This window comes from Temnothorax curvispinosus, unplaced genomic scaffold (assembly GCF_003070985.1).
Source record: "Temnothorax curvispinosus isolate PA1 unplaced genomic scaffold, ASM307098v1 QBEX01016430.1, whole genome shotgun sequence".
Taxonomy (NCBI): domain Eukaryota; kingdom Metazoa; phylum Arthropoda; class Insecta; order Hymenoptera; family Formicidae; genus Temnothorax; species Temnothorax curvispinosus.
This window is the reverse complement of record NW_020226210.1, coordinates 439,947-466,916: the sequence shown is the minus strand read 5'-3', so window position 1 is coordinate 466,916 and position 26,970 is coordinate 439,947. Positions and strand designations below refer to the sequence as shown.

Here is a 26,970-nt window from a genome sequence, read left to right as displayed (position 1 = left end):
GATTACGCACTCGCACTCAGAAACGCATATATGCGTTACTCCGCGAACAATTCCGGAGCGAAAAAAAGCGACCCTTTCGTTCGCGCTCGCTGCGCAATGTCAAGGCCGAAGGATGGTCGTCGTCCGACGACGTCTCGATCTCGACCGAGATCAACCGCGAACTGCAGGCATGGTCGCACAGTCGTCGCATCGTCGGAAAGCTCGTTCCGCATCAGGTGCATGTCCCTCCATTTCGTCCCCACCATGCAGGTGATGTGTCACCAACACATGCATAAATCTATTCGAACACGTACGTGGTCCCCTGCTCCTGCTGCCCGCCACACCGGCACATTCGTGTACCGCGAGATATCATACAATAAATCTCAGGTGTCGGAAGAGGAGCGACTCAATTAATCAAAATCGTGCGATTACGCAAATGATGAATAATATTGACTCTCTAATGTATTCCGATTATGGGTCTTCGACGTTCCGACTTTCGACTCCGAGTGTTTTTGTTGTCGCTATAATCTTCGCGTGAACAGTTATAACGCGCGTTCGTTTGAATATGCATGAGAGATATGGTATCGAGAAAATTTCACGGATTCGAAAGTGCAAGGGAAAGGGATTGGAGATTTGGTGTGTCGTGACAGGTGAACCTTGAATGGAGTATCGAGGCACTGCCAAATGGACCGAGGACCGGTCCGGACCGGCAGGCCTCTCTCTCTCTTGTTTTCTTATCTACCCGAATAAGGCACTCGGCGATTCCCATTTCGCTCGCTCGCTTTTTGCCTTTCGATCTGGTCCTCCTCGACAAAATCGTCCGGCGAAACGTCCGCGGTTAGTCTTCGCGAATAGAGACCCGAGTAAAATAATAATTTGCAGAGAAGAGAACACGCGTAGGCCGCGTGATGCATACGTGAGAATTCACGATTTATACAAGAAATCCAGGAAATCGCCTTTTCGCCGGCTCGCGCTCGGCTCGCGCCGGCCCCGCGAATTTTTCAAACGTATTGCGGAAACGGGGACGTGGGGCCGTTCGCCTCGGACACGTAGAAAAGGTCCCTGCATCTCCGCCGTTCGTCCGTCGCGTCGCGTCGGATCGATAGATCTTTCGCGGGGATATAGCTGCGGCGAAGAAATTCGAAGCAGACGCGCGGCCAGCGCGTTGGAAAGCGGCCGGCGAGAATGTCCGCTGGCCTACTGACGAACGGGAGAAAGGAGAGACGAGACGAGACGACGAGAGAAGGGAGCCACATAAGAGGAGAAAAGAGCTCTGGCCGCGTTACGAAATCGCGAACTTCTTTCTGATCCATCAGACATTTCCACGTACTTTTGTTTAATCGGGACGGAATCCGGCGTCTACGCTCGCGATTATTCATATCGTCGTAAAGTTTATCGCTCCTCTTTGCCCGAAATCTTATCAAGGTCCATTTCGCGCGTAACGTTTCATTCTTACGCCTCGCTCCCGTTCATAAGAGTGAAGTAAGGACAGCTTATAAATTGCGCCGCTCGAACGATTTTGCCCGAAGCATAGAGAGTAAAAGAAGAAAGTAAAAAATAACTCGTTTCGTGCATTATGCTCGTCGCACGTCTGATTTCATCGTGGTGTGATTTTCTTAACCGGCAATTATCTCTTAGAAAGTTGAAAAGTATATTCACCTTTATTTGGAAAATTTTCGATAAAACATTTGAAAAGTCTCATACTATAACATAAGCACAGTATCTAATATAATTTGTAAACCCATCGACCTAATAATTTAGTCATAAATATTAATATAAATATACACATATCATATTTTATGCTAATCTTATCATATCCATTGGGAAAGTTGATGATAATTAGAAATATGTCGCAAAACACCTACATCCACACGCGTATACGGAAAGTGAAAAAGAACCCGATTCCGTGTTGTATTTATGACCGATGTCTGATTTAATCGTAATACACTTAACGAGCAATTAGTTTTCTAGAAAGTAGAGACCGAGATCCAGATCCGTCTCGTAAATGCGCGCGGTCCGTTCCGCGCGCCTGGCGAACGCGAGTCTTATCAGAAGGACATCGAGCACCTACGCGCGATAAGCCGGGCCAATTAACGGTTGGATGCCGCCGGTGCCGCTGCCTCGCAGCCACGTTTCTTCTCAGGGGCCGAAAGAAAAGCACGAGGAAGTTACGTCTAGCTTGTCGCAATTAACCGCGCGGGGTGGGTAGAAATAAGGAATCTGACCCCGACTCGGGGGCTCCGTAGACGACGCCGAGGTTGAGCGATGCTGAAGAACGCGGTATGCAGCGTTTCCGCTTTCCGACAAAGGGAAAATAGAGCCGTGTGAAAAACTCGACGGTGTGATGCACCCAACGTGCGATACACGCGCTCGACATTTAATCGCGCTGGTAGCTTCTTCGGTCATCCTCTTCTTTCTGATATTTGACGAATCTTAAATTAGCTGAACTAATCTCGAGAAGCTATAAAAATGGCTTCAGAATAACGGATATAAAGATGAGACAATTAGCGTCGAGAGAAGATTTTAAACGTCCTGTAAAATGAATTTTTTGAAAAATCGAAAAAAGGATAAGAAATAATAATAACGAACATGATGTATCACACGAATATTATTAGAATGTGTGTATTCGGAAAACTTGTTAAGAGATATGTAGAGATAGTCATATATTGACTATTGTGTGTTGTTGATACCGGATTTAATTTGTTACTCCTCCGCATTAGAGCGTCGATCGTGGGTGGCAGGATAGATTCCGCGATCTCGATCTGGCTTGTTGCCGAGATTGTCGTGCGAACCTGACCTAGGCACGCAAGCTTGTTGGATAACTAATCGCGTTTCTCCATCGGTGTACATCGTGATTAGTAGTCTACTGTCACTAAAATCCCTTAACACTACCAAGTGCGAATTGATAGTCGGTTGAAATGCGCTCTGGAGCTACGTGAGATTTGTATGCACGTCTATATCGTGTTTTACCCGTAATTTGCGGTAATCAAGATAAGCTGTAGTACATAAATATAATGGATCTTTCTTCCATAATAGCAAAAGGCTAGGAAAATTGAGATAATTTAATTCATTTATCAGTGAATCGTTGAAATGTACGATTTACACGGTTTGTATTAAATTATTAATTAAAGATTACATAATGTAAAATTTAATCTTTATGATAACTCTGTTAATATTATTTTCGAACAGATCCATTTTAAATGTTGCGGATTGACTTGTAGATTTATTTAGATCAACTGAACTGTTTTACTATGATCTAGCACGTGTTCTATCCTGCGTTTTAATCGGCTAATCAGCTCCTAGCCTAAATTAGTGTTCGCTAATTTAGATCACGTTGTAATACGATCGTTATAGCGTGTACGCGCACACAAAGGATCATTAATTGTACGGTACTTGCTCGGAAGAATCAATATTCTAGCGAAGTTAGGGCACGCTCGCGCCGTTTCCACTTGGCGCCTCACGGAATTACTTGGCATGCCGATCGCTCGAGATTCGAGACACGCAGTAATCGAAGGCACGCGCGTTTCAGCAACGGTCGCACTTCCGCCATGGAAACGTTGGCGCCGAATATTTCGGTAACCGTGACGTACGTTTAAACGGACACGATCGACTTGAATAACGCTATGTCCGAAAATACATTGATGTCTGTCGTAAATTCACAGCTTGATTATTTTCTCGGAAAACCCGACAAGAAACGCATTTGAAAATATCGTTTTCTTTATATTTTTGAAAGAAAGGGTACCTAGGGACGATAATGAGTCTTTAAAAAAAAAAGGATCGAGGATCGCGCTTAGAAACGGAAAACGTAGTTCATCATGATTGCAAGGCTGCCATGACCGACGGCGGGAAATTACAGCCCCGACGAGAAGGGAAAATAAGATGTATTACGAACCAGATATACCGGAAAGAGTTGAGCTTAATGCAACGATGTTGCGTAGAGCATAAGACCACCGAGCTTCTTCGCGTCGCGTGAACAGGAACCGGCTGCTATACGCGATGCAGTAGAGACAGACTATCGAGACAGAAGCGAGGTTACCGTTTCCTCGGGCGGGATATGTAACTCCGGGAAAGACATGGAAAAACCTTGTTCTCCCGGTCATTCTGGTTTTTTTTCCGCTTGCATGGCGATAACGCCGTGAGCGGACCAGACGATTGCGCTGGCAATGACGGGAAATGAAGGCGACCACGGCGTCGGCAAGGAAAGACTGTATACGTAGACACCCTCTAAAATGACGGGAGATTCATTTGACGGTCATGTAATTTGCACTTCGTAATTATAACGTTCCAGGAAATGTCACCTCCGCGCGAACGTCGTTATGTCACGGATAAAGTAATGCGTGTAATTTAATCCCTCATGTCGTATTATTTTAGATCCTAACAACTTCCGTGTTTTCGTGCGAAGTTTCCACTGGGAGGGGTTTTATTTTCAGTAATTAGGACGTTTCTTCCGAGAAGCTTTCGTAAAATCTCTCGGTTACGTGCGAGGATCTCTTTTTAAAGTTGCATCTCGTGCAGGTGCACTTAGGTGGGAAGAAATGAAAGGCCGAACGAGATGTAAGGAGGCCTGTGATATCTTCGCGGTGCAAAACTGCAAATGGATTGGCGGAGATGGCGAACCAGTAAGGACCAGTACAGCAATTTGTATGTGGGCCACGAGAAAGTCACAAGCGTGCTTTTTTTCCCTCTCTCAGGATATATTTACGATCGGACAATCATATATAATACTGGATTCTATTGTCGTTTTTTTTTTACAATGTAAATGAGAAATGCACTTTCGGAATTAAAAAAAAAGTAACAAAGATAATGTGGGGCTTGATAGATCCTAGTGCTGGTAAAATTCTAGAAACATATTCGTCCTCTGTTAAAAATATTCGCGACGTTGGGTATCGCGAAAGAGGCCACGTGTATTGTAAATCGCTCGTCGGAACATCGGATATTATAGATCAGGCAACTAGATTATACGGCGATTCGTCCGGCGCCGATACACAACTTGGCATGACGTCGATAGTTTGCAGCTGTTCCGATTAAGCTTCTGCGGAATCAGGAAGCGGTAAATGCGTACGCATCCATATGAAATGGGCGCGATGACTTTCCATTTGGATTACAAACGTAGGTTGCGCGAGAGAAATAGTAGCGCGTAAGACCTTTATTATGAAAGATGAAGATGACTTCAACCTGCGTCGTCAACATTTAATTCGCATTTCTTTCTCGGCATGCGGCGTGACCATGAATTCGCTTCACACGAGGATACATAATATATTTTCAAGCAGGCTTTCAAGTGGACTTATTTGTAACCATTAATATCTAAAGCATCTTCTCAGTTTTTCTTTTAGATAAACGAGCTCGTGACTCTTCTTTAGTGGAACGCGCGGTTTCTGGGACACTTTATATATCGCCACTATCTCGTTTAAATTCATACTGCACACTCAGACATTCGTTAATTTCGATTTCTTTTGTAAGACTTGGTTCAATGGAATATTTAGAATTCAAATTCTGCCCGCGAGCATTTGTATAATTATCAATAGATTATATCATCGCATATTAAGTGAGAGATCTATGAGATTTATCTTTCTATACTGTTCTACGAGTTTTAACAATTTCATGAATTTTAGAATATAAAAACTAAAAGATGACTTATTAATATAATTTTCTATAAATGAATATCTTTAAATAATGCGATTGTATGACTTTTCCAAATACTGCATTTATATATTGAACTTTATTATATTTCTTCAATTTGCAAGTATATGTCAAATGTTTTAACAAACTGCAGGAAACGGATGGTACTGGTCGAAGTGTTTTGTATTATCCGTTTCTTTGGGACAGACGGGGATTTCGTGTAGAGGTGAAACGAGGCGTCAGGCAAGGCCAAGGTAAAGGTAAAAGGTAAAGGAGGAGGGGCCCAGAGACTGGAAGAGAAACGATGCGCGGCGAGCCGCGCAAAAGTCAACGAACCTAAATCGGCGTGTACGCGATAATGCACATAATCCAGGAACGATTTCCTCCGTAAATTTCAATAAGTGTAATTTACGCTACATTTTTAATCGCAAAATAGAATTAATGTTTTAGTGTATATTTTAGTGCGACGTTAGATGCATAGTCCTGACGTTTTCGAGATGATGCATCTGCGATAAATCGTTTCGGAGCACGGATGTGTTTAATATATCTAGACCCGTTTATTTATACAAAACACGTGATAAATAATAAAAACGTGATTTCTTTTAGATGGTATATAATCTAAGAATTAACACATTTTTGGGATTTTTCGCGTGCATCGATTTTACAAATATAATCTCAGTTTGAATCTTACTGGAGCAGAAATCTGATTTATATCTCTTGCTGTTAAAAATCACGAAAGCTCGAGAAGAATGGCCGTATTTATGTAACGTATGCATGGATATACGTCATAGAGAGCCTCGCTGAGCTTCTGCTGTGTATGGTTATCACAGACACAGAGGTAAATGACCGCCGCATAACTTACAGCGCGCAACGAGTCGTTCGAATAAACGGAGTTAACGGTTGATCGTCTCGTATAAAAGATGCACACAGAGTCAGTTTTAGGTATCGCTTTGTGCCTGTTTCGCGCGACGGCCATCACACCGTGCACTTCACCTTCTTAAAATAATATCGCGAGTCACTGTTGTGACATGTTCCCCTATGAAATGGCATTCATACGCCAATAATGACGTAGAATGCACGGGGCATATTTTTAAAAAGTTTCAACACAATACCGACTGCGACATGATGACTTGAATTCTCTCGCAGAAACTTTAAATTCATCCGACGTATTCTGCAGTAAAACGTCCTGCAACGACGATCTCGTTCTGGAAGAAACGCTGCTTCCTAGGTGATAGTTTTTTCCGTCAACACGTGTTCATGAATAACGTACGACGAGGAGCGGAACAAGTGCAGATCCCGCGAAATCGGAAAGTCGTGGGTTTCGGAACAACGAATTTGAGGCGCCGACATGAACGGGAAAAGAAATCTCGACCGACATATTGTTCTCTCAAGGTGGAAATGGTGCATTCGGATCGCGTGCCAAGTGCGTTTGCCAGTACGTCGCTTAATTTATGCGTAAAATTTACATAAAGTCTGCCTTTCGACGCGGCGCGGCGGCGAGTCGCCGCGCCGCAAGCTACGGGCACTGCAAAGTGAAAGCCGCGAAGCTCCGCCGGCGAAGCTGGTTTTGCGTGTCACGTACAGCTGGTGAAATGCACAAACAGACAGATCGCTTGTGGTCCTTTCCCGTAAAAATGTACGAACCTAACAGGTGCGACGAGACACTGTTACCTATTGCCGATTTGACGACAAATATTTACTTTCCATAAAACTTCCACGCGTAAGCAAGAGAAATTTATGACAACGATTAATTTGTTTTATTGCAACTCGATAAAATCTCAAAAGAGTAATCTGTAAAAGTTTAATCGCGGAACGTTTATATACAACTTTATAACGCTTCTTCTAACGTAAAGAAAATTATTGACAAAAAAACTGAATTTTTGATTTTGTCCCCGATGCACGTTCACGATTCAAGTACAGAGAAATCGTATCAGTTACGATGAAGGTGTGCGAGCGAGTATTCCGAATTGCGGCACCTGTAACACAGAATACGATCTGACGGCGCGTCATCGACTTGTGGAAAGCGCATTTCCGCAGGCGAAATTACCGAAAGAATAAGCGCGTGCGACCTCGTTGAACTCCACCTCCTTTCCTTTCCTCCTAATTTTCACTGTTTCGTGTAAATTCTCCTCTTGGCGTTACGTTCAGCCTGACGTGAAACACGATATCTTCATACCTCGTTATCAATCGAGCTCTTAAAATAATATTGATCTGATAATAATGTAATTATCAGAATTGGAGTCAAGATCGAAGTAGAAAGTAATTCTTGTTCAAATATAAAACTCGCGATTAACGATGTTGTGTTTTTTTTAAACAGAAACGTAGCTTCTTGAAAGGATGATGTTCTCTCTATAAATATATTCTTGAATAAGCCATAAGGTCTGAATGTTTAGTCATGCTCCGGAGAACGGATGTTGATGGGCTCCCGCGAGGCGGCGATGCTCGATCGTCTTCGTGACGAGAACAATTATCGGCTCGCGGAAGCGTCGGCCGCGATGATTTGCACAACGCCCATGGACGCGGCCGTCATTTTCCCTTCTGAATTCCATTAACGACTTCTTGGCCGGTCAGCGAAAGTGCGTTGACACGTCGTCTCGAGCTGCGAGACGAAAGCGCTTTTCTGCGCGTGTCGCGCCGTAAAACGACGTCGCTTCTTCACCGCGCCAGAAAAAATCTGCGCGGCTATTTGCGCTCGGTGCGTTGTAAAAATTTATAAGCTTCTCGGGTTGTAAAACTATTAGAAAGCGGGTATTATACTCCGGAGGTCAGAAAAAAGAGCCGTGCGTGCGCGCGGCATACGGGATGTCACGATTTCGTGAATAATAAGACGATAAGCTTATGAGGTACAGAACACATCACGGCTTTCTAACAGCCCTCGTGTTATGTGTATAACTCGATCGTTAACGTACCACTTCTTCTCACCATCCGACATATAAGCGATTTGATAAATTATTTATTAGTCTCCGCTCGACCTTATTTTACCGCGATCTTTTCGTATTAAGTAACTTCTGTCACATTTTTATCTTTTCTCAGAGGTCGTATACTCAGCACGAAGCATTTCATACTTGATAAAATTTCTTAACAAACTTTCTCGCAATAGATATTATTCGATGCAGATTCCATAGGTGATTAATAACGTTTTCGCTATTTTTGATGGCGCGTCTAACTTTCTACGTTTATGCTGGAAGTCCGAGTTATGCGTGTTCTCGAAGAAATGTTTACTCACCTGGCTTTGACCGACTCGGTAGGACGCGGGATCGACATCGACGGTGAGAAGCATGTCTTCCACGGCGCGACGTTCATCGGTCACGGGGCTTCCGGGCCGTGCGTTCACGTCGCTTGACAACAGTCCAAATCGACGTCTGAACTCGCCTAGAGACATATGCTTCGGGAATCCAACCTTGTGTAAGCGGACAGCGTCGATTATCTGGCTCCCGCGAATCTGTACAAGCATGTCGGAATACGTGCATTAGATACGATATTAAATCTAAAAAAATAAATAATAATAAAATACTAGTGAAATTTATTAAACTTTATAAAAGCGGTGCTTGGAAAGTATCGCCGATAATGTGAAACTGTTGTCTCATTGTTCTTGTAAGATTTTATTTTTTACTCTCTTCTTTAAAAGATTTAATAATATAATAACTTTACCTGAGATCGTAGAAGAGGCACATTAATAACGCTGTCCTCGCTCTGATTCGATTTCACGGACAGGAGACTCTTGTTGTCCGTACAACCGGCGTTATGTTGAGGCAGAAGGCAGTGCACAAACTTGACGCGAGTTCTCCGTAGTGTTTCTACGAGGCCATCCTGGAGACAATTAACGCTTGTACTTTTCCGCTTAATGTGTCGGAGATGTATAAATGAAGCGAGATAAATAAAGAATCATTCGATTGTTCTTACTAGATAGAGACCGAGAAAGAGAAAAATCAGCAACACCACAAGGTAGTATCCGACCGTCGTAACGCAGATTTCACCGAACATTTTCAGCGAGTATCTCGCGTCTCGCTCGGGGCGAAGGTCAATTCGCGTTAAGCTAGCTTGCACGATGCTTGTGCGGCCTTGCGATAATGTTTTATGGAACACGATAATTGTGTCTGATCTTTGACACCGCGTCGACCAATCCACAAATAGCGGCAAGGGAAATAGATCGACTTATCGATGCCGCGAATATTTCAAGAGTGATTCGAAACAAAATCGAAATTTCGCTCATAAAGGGAGCAAAAATTTGAAACGGTACTAATTCAAATTGCCACCTAGAAAGGCCTTAATACTCACTACGGTGAATTTCACTTGTAGACAAACGTTCTTTCTTTTTACGGCAGTGAATGTCCTCCGTATGCTCGAGGCTCGCCTCAACGATTGCGAGCCTTCGAGTCCCGGCATAGAACCGCATAAAGCACCGGAAACTCCAGCACCCCGAGCACTTACGAACAACATGCTTACATGTTCTCTAGAATTTTAATAACATAAAAATACAATAACGTAATTTATTTAATTAGTTATGGAAAAGTTCGATAAACAAGACTGCAACGTTACCTTGTGCTTTCCTGAAGTATCGTAATGGCACTCTTGGCGACAGGATTCTCGCGTGTAGCCTTAAGCCAACCGGTCGCGGTGTAAAGTACAGGATTCGTTCCTAGTAGATGTTGCAAAACGAATTGATTGTTGCCCGGCGCTTTCCGAAGAAGCATTTGGTGATCTGTAACAGCAACGATGTATCTTATGTACATTATTGTTTTCACACATAAAATTCATAATTAGCATAAATGTCGATAGAAATCAATTTTACCTCGGTCTCCGTAATAAGAAAATAGTCGATCCAGGAAGGTTTCGTCGCTGCCTCCGGGACATACGGTCTCCTCGTCCAGGAGCCACAGTAATCCTTTTCGTTCCATCTGCCTGCTGCCGCTAAGATCGCTTTGACTAGTTCGCAACATCGTCGCGCTTTGCGAGCTTCCGCGATCCAGGAGAGAAACCAAACCTTGAGGCGATCCAATGCCTTCCTCGTCATAATCGTCCTCGTAATCTACATCAATGCCTTCCTGGACGTATCTGATAAATTTTTACGAATTAGATAGCCGTAATATTTATGTAGTAATGATATAAAGAATAAATGAGAATTAATCTTATAACGTTGAATAATATGAATAATATAGGCTACTTCTGATCTCTTCAGAAAAGATTAAAAATTTGAAAATTTGTTCCTCATATTTCGTACCTATCCTTTGGGGCTACCAACGTAGTGTGGTGAAACAGTAACTGCAAACGTTCCTGCAGATAATTGTGACAAAGATCTTCGAAGGTTGCACCGGTTTGTCGACCGCATGAGGCAGGATTTTGAAAACCTGGCGAATCACACAGCAGCAAAGATGAGACTGTATGTACAGCGGATGATATGGATCTAAAAAATGACAAGGGTATTACTAATAGATATTGATCAAAAACTAATGAAGAATCTAATAACTTTGTACAATTTAATTTTTATGGTTTATACGCTTTGATACAAAATTCAAACTTTTACAAGAAAATATCTCAAAAGTCATCAGTGTGTCTTTATCTTTTCAAATAATATATAAAATATAATGTGAATGAAGAAATATTTTATGACATTCGAAAATTATTGAACGAGCAAAATGAGTTTATTAATCTATTTACTTGTTAATAAGAGCCGCGACACAATGGAAGACTTCCGAGTAGAGTCCGACTAGAAGACCCTCCAGCGCGTCAAGCCCTGTTACGTCTTTGCCCTGGTCCGTCGGGCTGGGTGTCCTCAGAGCCGGTCTCGGGGTGCTCGGTGTTCCGGCACCCCCTCCGTTCGTGGAGAACACCACTCGACTTAGTTCCTCCACCGTTGTGCCCAGCAGATTGGCGGCTTTCTCCGCGCACTCGACTCTCGCAAACTGCCACCTGCTCTGCGAGCTGGTGCCAGCTTTCACGGCGCCGGCACAGCTCAAATGATAAATGCCAGCCAGCACCAGCCAAATGACCTTCTCGTCAGCCTCGGAGATGCCGAGTATCCTGAGCGCGGCGACGATACGGTTAAACTCGACCATAGCCCGCTGTTTGTCCTCGTGCTTCTGCAGGGGCGTGACAAAGGGGTTGTTTTCGGCGACTAGATTTGTGAGGTGTAACTCTTTCCTCAACGCGCCCTCCGCGCCCGCCAGTAGACGGTAAACGGCGTGAAACGTCGGATCGCCGTTTGCTCGTCGACCTATCCTCGACTTCTCCAGCAGCAGTACCTTGAACAAAAAAAAATATTTATTTATTTCGTGACGTAAGAGGAGAATGGATGGCACGAGGCAAAAATGTATTCTTCTCACTTGTAGAGAGGCCGATGCGATTTGACCCGACTGATCAAAGTCGAGGCTGAAGAGCTGCGTGAAACGCGTCGCATTCGAATTCATATGCGTTCTACTATTTCCGAAAGCCTCAAGAACCGTGAATAGCGCATTCAGCTTCTCGATCGTCAATATCTGTAAAAAGGAATGACGTTCGGTTAGAAACGATCTAAGTATATAGAAAGTGCTATAGTATCGCACATTCATGCTTTTACTCGCCTTATTAACTGTACCAGCGACCAGCACGAGATAATGAAGGGCGTGTTTGAAGTTCGTGGTTTTCCCCGCTCCGCTACGCCCGAGGAAAACCAGAGAATGGTCCCTGCGTGTCGCCAGCATTCCTCTGTAAGCCGACTGCGCCACGGCATAAATATGCGGCGGCATGTCCTCGCTTTTGCAACCTCGGAACATGTGCGCGACCTAAAATAAGAAGCGGAAAGCATTTATTTTAGATAAGAATCTTAAGCGTGAGAATGTAACACAGATACGAAATTCATTGAAGCAGATCGATAATAAATTTGTTTAACTCCCTCTCATAAAGCATAATAATATTACAATTTTATAATCTAATTTAAGTCGAATCGTTACATCGAGAAATTGTGGTACAAGTTTAAGTGAACTTCCAAAGCGGCCTTGCCTTTTCAGAATAAATCGCCAATGGCGCGACCGGATTGATAACGATCATGCTGTCTCCTGCGTACGTGTGTATCAAGTTACTAGCGTAACGTTGCCGCAGCGTGTGGAGAACGGATGATTCATTCAGAAATCGCAGCTGAGAGAGTTCCTCGGCTTTATCGAACTGAGGTGGATTGGCCTAAACAGATGCAAACAACAATAAATTATAATGACGCATGAGATACAACGGATCAAATCGTTTAGTTTGATTGCTCGATAAACGTGCTTAATAAGCACGCAGTCGAGAGCTAATTGCAGGAAATAATCATAATACCTTCTCTACATCCTCCTCGTCCACGAGCAACTCCTCTCCGGAGGTGGTCAATCGGATCCTCAGTTTTCCTGTGTCGGGATCGGCGGAACCGCATCTTGTGGCCGGAGTAAAACCTCCGCGATGCAATAACCAAATTCTCTCGGATGTTAACCATGCTTGTTCCTGCGCCAGATGCTCTTCCGACCGCGCCTGTGCAATATTAAAAAGAAACAAGCATATTAGCGCACGCGAATTATCCATAATGCATTCTTTAAAAAAGAATGATATTTCCTATATTGAATTGAGATTTGCCATGAAGGCCATGAACGCGAAAATGAAGAGCTCGCGTACTTAATTTTTTTTAATATGCCGACTTAATTAGTTTTTTTAAGTGCAATCGAAAGGTACCAAATATTGTAGCTGTTCAATTCTCGAATGTATTTTATTCAAACAAAGATCCAAGTGACGTTAATTGAATTGTCTACGTTCTTCGAACGTCTTCGTTTTCGCAGTCACGCGAGCTCCTCGTCCTTTTTTTCCACGGCGCGAATCAATCGATGTAGTCTTGAGCTTTATCGAAGTTTCCCCGCTGGCAATTTACACGGACCTAGCGAGGACAGCTCACACCTACACGATAAAAGTTGAATCGGCGACGTCCTCGACGATCTCGCTACCGGCGGCTGTCAGTCGCGGTGAATCGTTATGAAACGTCTTATTGCGTGGCTGCGCGGCGTATTACGACTACAGACGAACAGACCTGCGTACCATTAACTGCGGCTACTCATTAACATCCAAATGGCATTCGCTCGATCCTTTCTATTTCTATCTTCCCTCATTTCATGTGTCCTTCTATCCCTCTTCATGAATGCCTATTATCTCGGAGGCATAGGAAATAAGCTTCGTCAATTTGTTGCCTTATCGAAACAACGTCTGCGTTAAAATACAAACGACTTTATTGGCAATATTGGCGAGTTTTACCGAATGTTGTCAGTAATTGTACAGTGTGTTTTATTATTTATTATTTATAATTGTAAGACACTAATTGAAGTTGTATAATTGTTTAGGTATCGTTAGATTTACACGAACGAGAGTTAAACGTATCCCGCGGCTCCATTCTCTTTAAACCCGTGAATCACCGAGTCGGTGCAGCTGCGAGTTCGCGCGTATCGATTTCCGCATCGAGCAGAACGGTGACTCGTGTGGTTCCACCAGGTAAGGAAGACAGACAGTGAGTTTCCTGGTATACATACATTACTATGTATCAGGTCTCGGGGCTCATTGGTAGCGCACAACGCGCCATTGTTTCGCGAATACGCGGCAAACGCCGCTCCTTCAAAGGCCTAAACGAGGGGATTGTTTGAATATTACGAGTTTGCCCTTTAAACGCGTTTCACGCGCTCTCACGCGATGACAATTTGCCAGAAATTTCCTGGATTCTCTCAAGGCGCATATTACGTTAAAGACGAAGCTTTATGCTCTAATCGCGAGATTACACAGAACATCTCAATTCGTTTCGTCGAAATTAATAGTTTGGTAAAGAATGGCGTGATTCCTAAGGCAAAGTAGTAGAAGAAAAATTAACCATTTCTTGTATCCTATATTATTTCGAAACCTTTGTTTTATAAAAATTATCGACATTTTTCTAATTCGCATTTTCTATTAGCAAAAATTATTTTCTGTTGGTCCAGGCTGATGACTTCAGCAGCCTGGACGCCGATCTCCTTTGAGTCCTTTATGAAACGTACCTCGTCCATTTGCGGCGTTACTCTATTTTCCAGAAGGACCTCAAGATGCTTCATGCACTCTTCTTCGTCCTTTGCGCGACCACTTTCTCCGCCACGTTTCACATTCTTCATTATATTTGACTCTATTTTTCCATTCTCCCGTATTTTCCGTCTTATCTTCCTGGCGAGGGCCATCTCGAACAATTCCTCCCATTCGATAATGTCCTGAATCGGTTTCGCGCATCTTTGGTGACCCGGCCGACTCCGTTTCGAGACTTTCTTCGCGTTATTGGCCCAGCTATTTTTAAAACCGAACATCCGGAGCCCATTGTCCGCGCTCGGTATCCTCTGCTCTATTTCCGCCGTGATCCTATGCCACTTGCGTTCCTTCGGCGTCCTGATAACGTTACTGTCGTCCCAGCCCTTCTCCATCCGCTTGATTCTGTCGTTTACGGATCCTACGCGCAAAGTGTCCGCCCAGCTCTCCTTTTTGAAACTTTTCGCAGCTCGTAATGACGGCGAGCAATGATTGCTCCCGTGAGATCCTTTGATCCTCTCTTTGGCATCGAATTTGACGCTCGACGCTCGTTCGAGGCCACGATTCGAGTTGCTCAGTCGATTTTCCGAACAGCCGTTTTGCCCGATCTCGGAGGAGTGCATGCTGTCGCTGTCGCTGCACTCCCACGAGCTCGTGCTATTTCTGCTGTGCTTCCTGTCGAGGACAACGCCATTGCTGGAAACGCTAAACTCGTGCTGCTTCGAGAAGTCTTGCGCCGGTGACTTTGGGATCTTTTGCGACGGCAGACCTTGACGATTGTGTTGCTTAGCTATCCCACTGGCGTGAGCCTTGCCTCTGCAAGATCTGTGAAGAAGATGATGCGCGCCAAGCGACATATTGTCAATCTCATCTCTGCTGCGCGGCATCTTCTTGGTCTTTCCTCAGAGAAGCGGATTTCACGTTGTCACTTTCGCAACGCAATTATCATTAATCCCGACGGAATTCCTCTCACGTAGTCCGTGGGTTCTCTTAAGTTTGCTTGAGAATTCACATGTATAGAATTCTTCATTAACCGCTGAAAGCCGAAAATGTCTTCATCACTTAGCGCAATAACGTCAAAATTATTTCTTGAATGTAAATTGTTTGGTAATCATGATACTTCGTCTTACTATATATGTTCTGTCTCGATCGGTATCGACTTGTCGTTAGTGAATCATTATTTTTCTATTAGCTCCACATTTTTCTTATATTTACGACAATCGAAAGCACTTAGTTTCCACTCGCGAGTCACATGACATATCTTCGAAAGCAGTTCTCGACCAATATCGCCGATCATCGTCATCGAACTCGGTTGAAATGTATTAATTTATAAAAATGCAATTATCATCGCGCGAATGTCAATTCCCCGGCACGTTTTCTTCGGTTTCCGTTTTAAAACGTTTCGGCAAACGGCTCCCGTCCGCGAGAACTGAGACGCGGCTTACTCCAGGAGGTTCTCTCATGACTCGTGACGACGGCGACGGTCACGAGGGCAGGACTCGATCACGAGGAGCATCACGGGGGTCTCCCGAATGTCGACTGAAGCAACGCTGGTGCTCCGAGACAGAGACAGGTCCTCTCGTTGAGGAGAACCGAGGAGAACGAGAGAGGCGTGTGCCCACGAGAGCCGCCCGGGAGTTCTTTCTCTCCATCACGAAACGTAATTCTCCCGCTCGCTCTCCACGTTTCTCCGTCCTCGTCTCCCGCTTCCGTCGCGCAGACGTCCCCTCTCTGTCCCCCTATCGGTCGGCCGACCATACGCTCGGCTTCGGTTACTTCAACGTCCTTCCTCCGCGATTTGCACAGACGACAAACAGTCGGCTAGTAGGCCGATCCGATTCCGCGGCGATTGCGGATCAAGATGCGATTAGCGCAAATTCGAAGGTCCAGGCGAGATAATTCGACATCTAGAATCGCGATTTTTCGCAATTTAACGTCGTTTGAAGCGTTTTGGTTAGAGAAAAAAACTAGACTAAATACACATAAGTCATTGTTTGCAACATGAAATGCTTAATGCCACAATTTTGCATTTAATTCAAAATTTATTAGAATGTTTTAATACGTTCATCCGTCTGATATAAATCTAGTTTGAAGCTAATGATATAGGTGCATTCATTCAGTCTGAAATTAAATGGCAAGTGCTTCCTCTTTAGAGGCCGCGGAACTCAACCTACGGAAGCGTAACGTGAGTGCAACCAAGAATTATTTCTGAGAAATACTCGACTCGATCGTTCGCTTCAAATATATGGAGCTGCCGTTTACAGTGCAAAGCTCTCGCGCTTTCGAAAGCTTCGAGCGAGAAGCGGAGGAAATGCCGGGAGCAGTACAGAAGTGTTTATATATAGCTTTCCTCAGAAGGGAGTTCTAGCAGGCACGGGAAATGTATTATTTAAGTGACTCTCAGTCTGATCTTGCCTTTCAACATGAAAATTGTACAATAAGTTCTTTTTTAATCGTTTTACATCTGCATTTTGCATTTCTGCGTCTTCTGAAGATATATTCCGCTCGAATACTCCCTAGCTTTTTTCTCAATTCAAGTTTTACGTCCCGCTATGCGACGGAATTACATCGTCATCGCGATGTCTTTATTTTATACATGATTATATAGCGTGGCGATAAGAAAATCGGTTTCTCAAGCCCGAGGAAAGCATTCGCGGATTGGTCACGTGCGGTGCATCGAAGCGACGACTCGTGCACCGCACGTGCTGCCGAGAGAAACGCATTCGTGAAGATTCGAGGGAGCACCGGGCCGCTATTTTAAGAAACTCGTAACACGCGAGATTGCGCCCGACCAAAGCGAGTTACCCGACGGGCGGACATTGCCACAAACATGCGCCTGTACCGAGAGACGTAATATAACGGCGCGGCGCGGCCGGTGTTCAGCTCTTTGCGGTCCGAATATCACCGCCGCGACCATACTGGTCGCAAGAAACGGCCGCAGGATTTCTCGATGTACGATAATTCGCTTTGCGTACCGGCAATATCCAGCTATATATACGCAGTACGATGGCATATTGACTGTAATAATTTTGATAAGGTAGCTCTCTGTTTTTTTAGCTTCTTTCCTCATATCAGATGAAATTTGTAGAATATATAGAAGCCACGTGGAAGAGATAATACCATTCAAGGATATGCAGCGCTGATCGGCTCTAAGGAAAGAGGCAATTAGTTTTCTAAACGCGCTATTCTAAGTTTTAAATTATGCTAGGCCGATGACGCACCGTTGTCATTGTTCGGCAACATGTGTATTCAATGCGGAGACGAGGAACGTCGTGAATCGATCGTGACGTGGGTGGATTGCTACACGACAATTTCTCCGTTACATTTTGTCCGCGCGTGGGACGCGCCGGATCGATGAATTAGAAACAGGCAAAAAAAATTTACATAAGGTAAATGTACCAGTGGTCGCACACTTAAGCCACAATTCAGATTGTGATACAAATTTAGCCCATTTAGACGCATGCTTGGTACAAATGACTTGAACCATCTTGAAGCTTAGGGTTTCTAGTTTCTAAAACACATGCAATGTTTATTTTAATATTCAGTCATTTATTATTTATGCCGCGAAAATGATAAAAAGGTCAAATGTACCAGTGTCCGCACAGCCTTTACTCGGTATGTCCCACCCAGTGTCCGCACAATACGATATTTAGGCTGCGGTTCACTTGATGCTACAAATGCTTCGAAGCATTCCTCCTTCAATGAAGAAAGAAGGAGAAGAAAAACGCTTCAAAGCATTTGTGACGTCAAGTGGACCGCAGCCTTAAACCAAAATATATTCAGCCGTAACATAACCTCTCCATGTAAACAGCAAACAATTTTTCTGATACTGGTTGCACAGATTCAGCATGCACATTAGATTTATTGCAGATATATTATCAACAATGAGTACTTACTTATCAATCGGTTTTCCACACGATATTTTGTTTTCTTTTAATCGAAACACCAGAATTAATTTCGTAGTAACAACTTTGCATCGATCGAGAAACAGCGTGCTACGCGATGTGCGGTTACTGGGACTAGCGAACTTCGCAGGGTTGTACCAGTATCCGAACAGCCGTGACGTGCGAGACCGAATAAACAATTTAAAATAAATGGTAATCCGTGCAGAATCATACTTCAAATTTGTTTGTTATTACAATAACGTATTGTAGATCCCTACACAATTTTTAAATTTGCAATATTCTTCACGAAATGCTTAATACATTGAAAACATTAAAGTCGTGTGCGGCGACTGGGACGTGTGCGGCCACTGGTACGTTTACCTTACAGCGTGCAGCCCCTAAGGCCAAGATCTCTTAAAAGGAAGAGCGAATTGGGCTGGCGCGGAATCTCGTCGTGGTTTGTAATGGCTTAGCACAATTTAGTTAAACGATATATCGATAACGATAAGTTACAGGGAAAAAATAGTCGCGACAATGCGATTTGCTTGCATGCGTGCATAAATCGAAGAGGCCGAGATTAGTAACACGCAGAATGACGTAGGCACATCTGGCATGAATGTCTCGCGTAAACACCACAATTATTATTATTATCCTTAATTATCAATCGTCAATATCGGAGTCGCTTTTTTCATTGCGACATACGTATCCGTCGATCGAGGATTATTAATAGCGAAGCTTTTGCATAGTTCAGAAGTTTCCAAGAGCGGCTCCTGATTCGAACAGCGTTTCTCACGGTGCGCGATGTACGACCATCAGGCTTCACGATTACATTGTTCCGTGCAGCGACTCGCGCTATGCGCGCCTTTTTACGCTGCACTTACTGGAGAACGGTACGACGAGGAGATAGGTGGAACAACTGGAATTAAAGTGTAGGTCGAAACGGCCGGTGATCCCTCGTGGTGCATAACATACGCGACAAACAAGGCAAACTTGATTTGACGCGCCGCATTCAACGAACAATTGGATTTCAATAACCGTTATCTTCTAACGTAATACGGCGCGGTTATACTGTCCTATCGCGCTTCCGTGCCTCACGTTACTGTCTCGAAGGAATTACGATCAATTTAGGGATTAATGAATCTGTCATTCCATGTAAGTGAACGTCACTGAGGTAAATGCAGCGATAAATTTCGCCGGTATTTTGCGTTTAAAAGCTACAAGGATAAATACAGCATAAATTTCGATGAGAAACTATCGAAAATACCGATAGAATCCACGGGGGAAGGTCGTTCGAGGCCGCACCAGGCTCTCGAGAGAAGGAGAAAAAAGAAGTGAAATGGAAAACGAGTCCTTTAGTCGCTCACGCTGCGCGAATTGCTAAACCGACCTTGTGCGTTGTAGCGATTGACGTAGGCGTGGTTGCGGCCGATGAAGTTGTAAATGGTAGATTAAAGAAAGGTATCTCCAATTCTCGATGCGAAGGGAAAAAAAGGAAGAACCACAAAAATTTTTTTAATCCATAAAAAAGTCCTGAAGACAAAAAAACGCATTTGTTGGACAAAATAGCTATTATTAATATTCGCCTTTAAGTGGACAGACCAGATCCGAGAAGAATGCAACAACGGCAGTCCTAAGCTAACATTTGAGTAAAAATTTTATGTTGTTTTTGACCTGTTGGTAAAAGAATGATGTTCGATGACTCACGGATTGACGGACAGACCGGACTGACTGGTACGGCCACAGCAGACGCGAATCGTAAATTTATAACAGCGCGCGTACTCGAAGCACACAGTGCGAGTAACATGCTTACATGCGTGCGTCTAAACCATCTTGATCCGATTTGAAACAAGCTCGCATAGAATCCATACACATATTTATCACAGTTACTCGCTCTATATGTTTGCTCCATTTTCTGAGCGTTATCCTAACATTATTTATTGATTTCTAAGATATTCTCCTGACAAAAATACACGCTGTCAAATTTAAACTTAATTCCGCAACATGCGAGTTGTACACGTAAATAATCACATTTTAATATAAAGGCTGTTCGTATACATGGTAAGAAAGGAAAAAAATTTTCAGCGTGTATACCAAATGAGAAAAGTTACTCAAGACTTAATACTGATTACCCGCGATTCCTCAAGTTTCATTCAGGAAACAAAAATAGTCACGATTAATGCAAACGTCACGACGAGGATTAACTTCTCGGCGAAGTAAAGGAGAACATCGGGAAGTATACGGCCATCTCCGGCACGGCGGCGACGTTGGAGGCAGAGAGGCGGTGTCAGAGAGGCGCCAAGGATCAGCCGGAGCGTAATGCACGCGGAATCTCTCGCCTATATCGTAATCAAGATGCCTCTCGCTACGAGCCGCTGACGGCGGCGCGGGGTATAACGCGTTAACGCCGTCTCGCATCAATGTGGGCAGATAAGAGGGCGGGTGCGCGCATACGTATGTACGTACGTGGACTCCCAAGCCACCGCGATTACGTGCATAAAATACAAATTACGCCCGTCGTGCCGCACCGCGTCGCGCCATGCCGCGAATGCGGCGACCGACTTCGCCTTTTGCCCACCGATCGCAGCAACTGCATGCAAATTTATTCGCGCCGGCACAGCCGCTCGAGTGGCCTATTCATTTTTGCGAAATACCGCGACGCCGATGAAAAGTTAAGCGATTCGCACAATTTCTCATTTGGATTTTACGAGTTAAACTCTAATAACGTATTCGCGTCTCGTGTATTCATTAAATTCGAAGATGTCTCTGTAATTATTCCTCCGATTAAAAATTCGGGTCGCAGAATCGTCCGATGTCCAACCGACGGTTAAACGAAGGATAAAAAGTGGTTTCGTAATTTATTATCTTCGCTGCTGAAGTTTAATACGTTGGCTTCACCGACGTGGTATGCCAGCAATAGCTCGCAAAGTCATAGACGCGTACAACGGGGGGCCGTTAAACTCGCGCAGCCCTCCGCTCGCGTGGGCAACCCACTTTTTTTCCGAACGCCCGATATTTATAGGCAATAAGCTGACGTCATTACAAGGCTGTAACCGCATCGCGCTTTTAGTGCCACGTGTTATCATTTTCTTACCTCCCTCTTATCGGCAACAACGTTAGGCATCGATCTAAAGATTCTAAAGAAATGAATTTGCGGCATAACTTCGATCGTTAACGAAGTCGAAGGGATTAACGACTCCGGCGAGTCTAACGGATCGCGCGCGATTTTCCGGATGGAAAAAGAAACTTCGCTCGCGTTCTTGTACACGGCGGAGATATGATTATTAGCCTACATGTCGCGACGAACGATTGGCACGGCGCGGCGCGGCGTGGCGGGGATCCCCCGGCGATCGGCGATGTTATCGCGCGTATACCCGGTACCTTCCTCGCGGGCGTAATAATAGCGTTGCGGCGGTAACGGCGTAATTACTCACCACGTAGAGCGTAACATGCAATTCTAATTACGTAATTTGACATTTACGTAGCCGATACGTCGAGCGAGCGAGCGAGCCGCACGTCGCACACCGTGAGAGAGCGGAGAGCTTACACGAGGACGTGCACCACCCCGAGCAACTACCGACTTCCCATTTCGCAGCGGTGTGCAAATCTGCGTTTAGCGGCATTCGCCGGTTCTTGGATTAATAAGATCACAAGATTGTCGGTCTGCGATTTTTTTCACCGGGGTCAACACCTTTCAGACCTTTAATATGCACGCGGCGCAATTATTCCCTCGTTGATCTCAGAAATAAAGTTCGCGATACCGAAATGACGAAAGACGAGATAGAAAATTCTACTTTCAGTCTTTAAATTCAATTTTTTAATTAAAAAAATTTGTGAAAAAATTGTTTAATGTTATATCTTTCCAATCTTTCTTCATAATTTAATAAGAACCACATAATTTATTTTTCTAGTGTGAACCGCACGGATTTTAAAAAACATTGAATAGATGGATCAGAATTTTTATTTAATGTATACGCGACAAAATTTTGAAAAGGGTACGTGCTTTCATTGCAAAGTAAGAAAAGCATTATTGCTCGCTACGTTTCACGACATTCTCCACAGTGACGTGTCGGCAGCACGTTCTTTGCCGTGCCGCCATACTGTCGGCTTTATCGACCGTCAGTAAACATCATCGTGCTCGTTTCACTGTGCATTTTAACACCAACATAAGTCGCACTTTGTTAGAGCTAATTGCCAATTACGACACGTTGCTCGCGTTCGACGTGCGTACAAATTGCGCAGCGAGCGACGTGACGCCCGTGTTCACGACGATCGTGTTCGTTTCGTTCCCGAGACAATTGCGTTATTTCGCAATTATATTTATATCGTTGTTGTTTAAGCGAGACTGGCAATCTGGTTAAGCGAGACTGGATTTTAAATCTTGAGATCGACAAGCGAGCTTAAACAACTGAATCAATTAGGTGGCAATTAAATTACAGAGTTTTCTGTCAAAGTAAACCGTTTCACGTTTACCGTAAAATTTCCGGGAATATTTACACACCCGGCACAGACGCGTTATTTCTCCACAATCTACTTTGCGATAATATTGAAATAGAATATCATCAAACCGTCGCCGGGGGCTTTAATAACGTTCCAATACAAATCCTGTTAGAGCATCCCCACGAGAGCAACGTATACGAAAATATAGTTACGTTTAATGTACACTTTGACGTAATGCAATTTGCGTTTCACGTTTATCGATGAATCCAGAAATGCGGATGCGATACCGCTCATTCTTGGCGTGCTCCCTTTTACAACGGCATCTTCGATCTCGTTGCGATAACGAGTAGGAATGCGCGTTACGTCGCGTGACAGTTTAATTTAATGAAGGCATGGCTCGAAAGCCCGCAAGCTCGACTGCCAGCGAAGCCGGCGGAATAAAAGAGGACATTCAACATGTGCGGGAACAATATCGCACATATGTTCATTTCTGCTAATGCAAGCGTCAATCTCAAACGTTTATCACGTTTTAATATTTCTCTCCGTGATTTGTGCGACTGTCGCCTCGTTTATAGTAACTGCAGTTTCAGCATTCAAATGACAGAACTGTTCACCGCATTCGGGAAACTCGTTTGAAGTGTGTCAAATATCTTCCATTTTAGAAATCCGCTCAAAGTAATTGTTTCTCTTTGAATAAATTTTTTAAATTCTTTGAGACTTAATCTGCACATGACGTACTCTATGCCTCTGTGAAATGTGACCAAGCCGCCGCGAAAAGACTGCATTTTCTTGCAACGGGCTGCGCCCGTAGTTTAGATTACAGCTCGAAGTTCGGCGGAAACGAGGTATTACGGTACGAGGCAGTCAGTAGAGATGTACCGTTATGCGATTGCTATGCCACTGCGCCGCTCTAGGGAATGTGGGTGGAAAGTGAGCGTCTCTCCATTATTGTCTTCCTCTTTCCTCGCTGCCGCATCGCGCTGCAGCCCTGTCGCATTCCGCTGCAATTTTGTGCCCCCTTTGTGCCGTCCTTTTTATTTCTCCGCGTACCCTTCGCTAAGTTGATCGCGTTTTATCTCATTACTTATGCTCTCTTTATTCTTCGCTCCCCTTTTCACACGTGTGACGGTGTCATAGAAATTATATAAACTATAAAAACTATAATGTATATTGATACATATAAAAAATATTAATAGAAAGCTAAAAAAGCCTGACGGTATAACGAATAATTTAACTTTGACGATTGAGGTAGTGGTAAACTTAAATGATACCAGTCAATAGATATCATTTATTTTCTTGAATTCCATTTCTTCGTGAAGGAATTTTTGCGTTGTATGTTGAAAGTTTGAGAAACGATTTAAATTATTCCTTTCGCGAGGCTTTTTCAGCAAACATGACTTATTAAACTCTAATTGCAAAGTCGATGAGAAATGGCGATAGGCTTACTGTATTTTGATGAAACCGCAAACTGCCGGATCGGCGAAGCGTGCCGCCGCGGATATTCGCAGGTGCCAATTCGACTTGACGTCCGTCACAACTGCCGCGTCTCGATAATTCCGATAGCTCGGCGACCGGCTGCACCTGCAACGAAATTAACATGTTAATATTGTAATGCGTATCCATCACGCGAGCACGCCCTTGAGCGTGCCGACGATTGCGGTAAAATTCATTTATGTTCGTTTATGAATAGTCATGTCATGAACGTCCACGTGATAAATGAAGCGACGGGCATTCGCTGCCACCGGAGAGATGGACGTGGATGCAGAAATTTTCCAAGTGCCTATGGATTAAAATTTCGTTTCGGAATTTGCCTGGGAGTTTGGAATAACATCTCGAGACTTTTATCGAAAGATATTACGAAATTTACGATATTTTTAAATTGATCAAAGTTGGTATTTCTACCTGTAAGGATTTTTTTACATATCGGAAAATCTGAGCTCTCTTTGGGAAAAAATCGCGATTCTATCAGTTATATCGGAATGGTGAAAATGGAATGTTGACTTTGCAGAAGCAATATTGAACGCAGTATGGACAGTATCCCTCGCCGTTCGTCTAATCCCGATTAATCTCCGTTACGGACGGCTCCGCCTGTTATCGACGTGTCTGCGTGCCTGATACGCACACACTTTGTCCATCTGACGTGTATAACGGGGCACGCGTGCATACGCGCGACTTAGGCGCACGAGGCCGAGCTCGTGCAACACACAGAGAACAGGAAGCAGGATGTTGACCGAGAGGGGCCTGACGACGCGTTACCTATACATAAGTATGTAAATCACGTCACGTTTCTTCTGTCGACGCGACTGCCGTGTCGCGAAAAGACAGAGATCGGGTGGACGAGGGACCGGGTCCCTCACGTAGGTAACGTGCATCAGGACCAGCAACACCCGATAGATGCAGCCTTTCCCGTCAGTATTTCCCGCTTGCATCGTCGGCCGTCCACCGAGTTACCGCGATGATAAATGAGAATTGCGAATTACAGCAGGTATCTTCACGCTCTGATACGCCAGGACGGCTGCACGCGATATTTTCAGTTTTGAGACACACGTAACTTATTGAGAAAGACACCCGCCGCGAACGTTGAAGTTGTGAAAAATAACGCAGTTCTAAAATTCCTGAAGGAAGAGTTTTTGATAAAAAGTACACGAATTCTGGTACACCCTGTATATAGCGTATAACGCGCTCGATTTGCGAGTGAATTACATCCGGTTTCTTCCCCTCTGCGTCTCTCTTTCTCGCTCTTATTCTCATTTCCTTTCTCTTCCTCTCATCCTCTTACGTACCCAGCGTTTCCGGATATTTACATGTTTGGTTTTGGGAAAGGTTGTGTTCCGAGCTGCTTAAGTCTTAATATTTTTAGATTAGACAAATAAACTTGATCATATATACGCGCCTAAAAATATTACTCGCTTCTCTATGTATGCATCGTAGCTACTTCTATTTTCTCCGAGAAACGTTCCGTCATCGTTCTTCAAAGAAATGCGTTTCTAGCAAACGCGGTAGTGCAATAGGGAAACGCGAGTTGCATTTCATCGATCCTGGGACGTTTTCTGATGCGCGTTGACGCACGAAATCCCCGGATTTAGCCATTCAATCCACCCCGGAGATTACATTCTGCGCGCGTGAGGAAGCAGTGAAAGGGAGAACGGTGCAACGGACGCAACGGACGGAATTACACATTTCGTTTCTGGCCGCGGGAACGCGGTGGCATTTTTAGCATTCCACGGCTACGGGGCAAGGTCAGACACGCTTGGGCATCTCCTCCTCCCGCCCAGAGACTCCTCTTTACTTTTACACTCTCCGTTCTCCCGATACCGAGCCCGGGGCCCGCAAAGTTGGCCCCCTCTTTATGAGACGCGCGCTTGCGGTGGTCGATTTGCTTGGTGGTGACGATAGAAGAAGATTCGGATTCTCGGTAAGCTCGCTATTTTCACACGACGGTCCCTCGTGTCTCGTGTACAGTTTTATTAGCGGGGACCGTGACTCACGATCTCCCGCTATATTCGTTGCCAGCAGTGGCAATGAACCGGCCGACATCGCGCCGCAATTATTTGTCCTACGAAGCGCTCGCCCGCACCTTTTGCGGCTGGTCACTCATCCTTGTTCACAATAACGACGGCGACATGGTACAACGAGCGGTCAAACATCAATGAAAAGTAATGTCGGTTTTTCGTAGCCCACCTACCATTGCCGTTTAACGTCATATAATTATTGTTTACGCGAACAGAAAATGCGGGACTACATAGACTTTCGATCATAATCAATAATAAATAAGAATGTTTTATTCAGGAAAACGTTCAGTTGCCTTACGTTCTGTTTAAAATCGAAACGAAATAAAATTGGACGACAGTTTGTTGCTTTATTGATTACAACGCAGTTCGCCGCTGCGATGTACCAAAGGTCTACGGAACGACACTCGATCGACCCCTTTCTATGACCTCCGAAGAACCTAAGGATTCCTCGATGCCTTTCACCACGTTCAGCGCGGATTTCCCTGTGCGATATCGAACAACATTCATTA

At 44.3% G+C, this 26,970-nt stretch overlaps 1 protein-coding gene across 4 annotated transcripts in view; it reads right to left on the bottom strand.

Annotated features, from left to right (window-relative positions):
* The window catches only part of LOC112466608 (unconventional myosin-XVIIIa-like), a 47,055-nt gene that overhangs the window by 13,874 nt on the left and 6,211 nt on the right, over positions 1 to 26,970 (bottom strand). For 2 of the 4 annotated variants that reach the window (XM_025034786.1, XM_025034787.1), the window contains exons 5-16: positions 24,396 to 24,530; positions 12,889 to 13,077; positions 12,577 to 12,753; positions 12,159 to 12,359; positions 11,922 to 12,074; positions 11,257 to 11,840; positions 10,820 to 11,002; positions 10,391 to 10,653; positions 10,138 to 10,300; positions 9,877 to 10,051; positions 9,250 to 9,408; positions 8,825 to 9,040 (exon numbers count right to left, since the gene is read on the bottom strand). In XM_025034786.1, the coding sequence (XP_024890554.1) occupies positions 8,825 to 9,040; positions 9,250 to 9,408; positions 9,877 to 10,051; positions 10,138 to 10,300; positions 10,391 to 10,653; positions 10,820 to 11,002; positions 11,257 to 11,840; positions 11,922 to 12,074; positions 12,159 to 12,359; positions 12,577 to 12,753; positions 12,889 to 13,077; positions 24,396 to 24,530 (2,598 nt within the window). Of the gene's footprint in view, positions 1 to 8,824; positions 9,041 to 9,249; positions 9,409 to 9,501; positions 9,598 to 9,876; positions 10,052 to 10,137; positions 10,301 to 10,390; positions 10,654 to 10,819; positions 11,003 to 11,256; positions 11,841 to 11,921; positions 12,075 to 12,158; positions 12,360 to 12,576; positions 12,754 to 12,888; positions 13,078 to 14,612; positions 16,197 to 24,395; positions 24,531 to 26,970 lie in introns of those variants that run through there. The other 2 variants (XM_025034788.1, XM_025034791.1) reach the window with 2 other exon arrangements.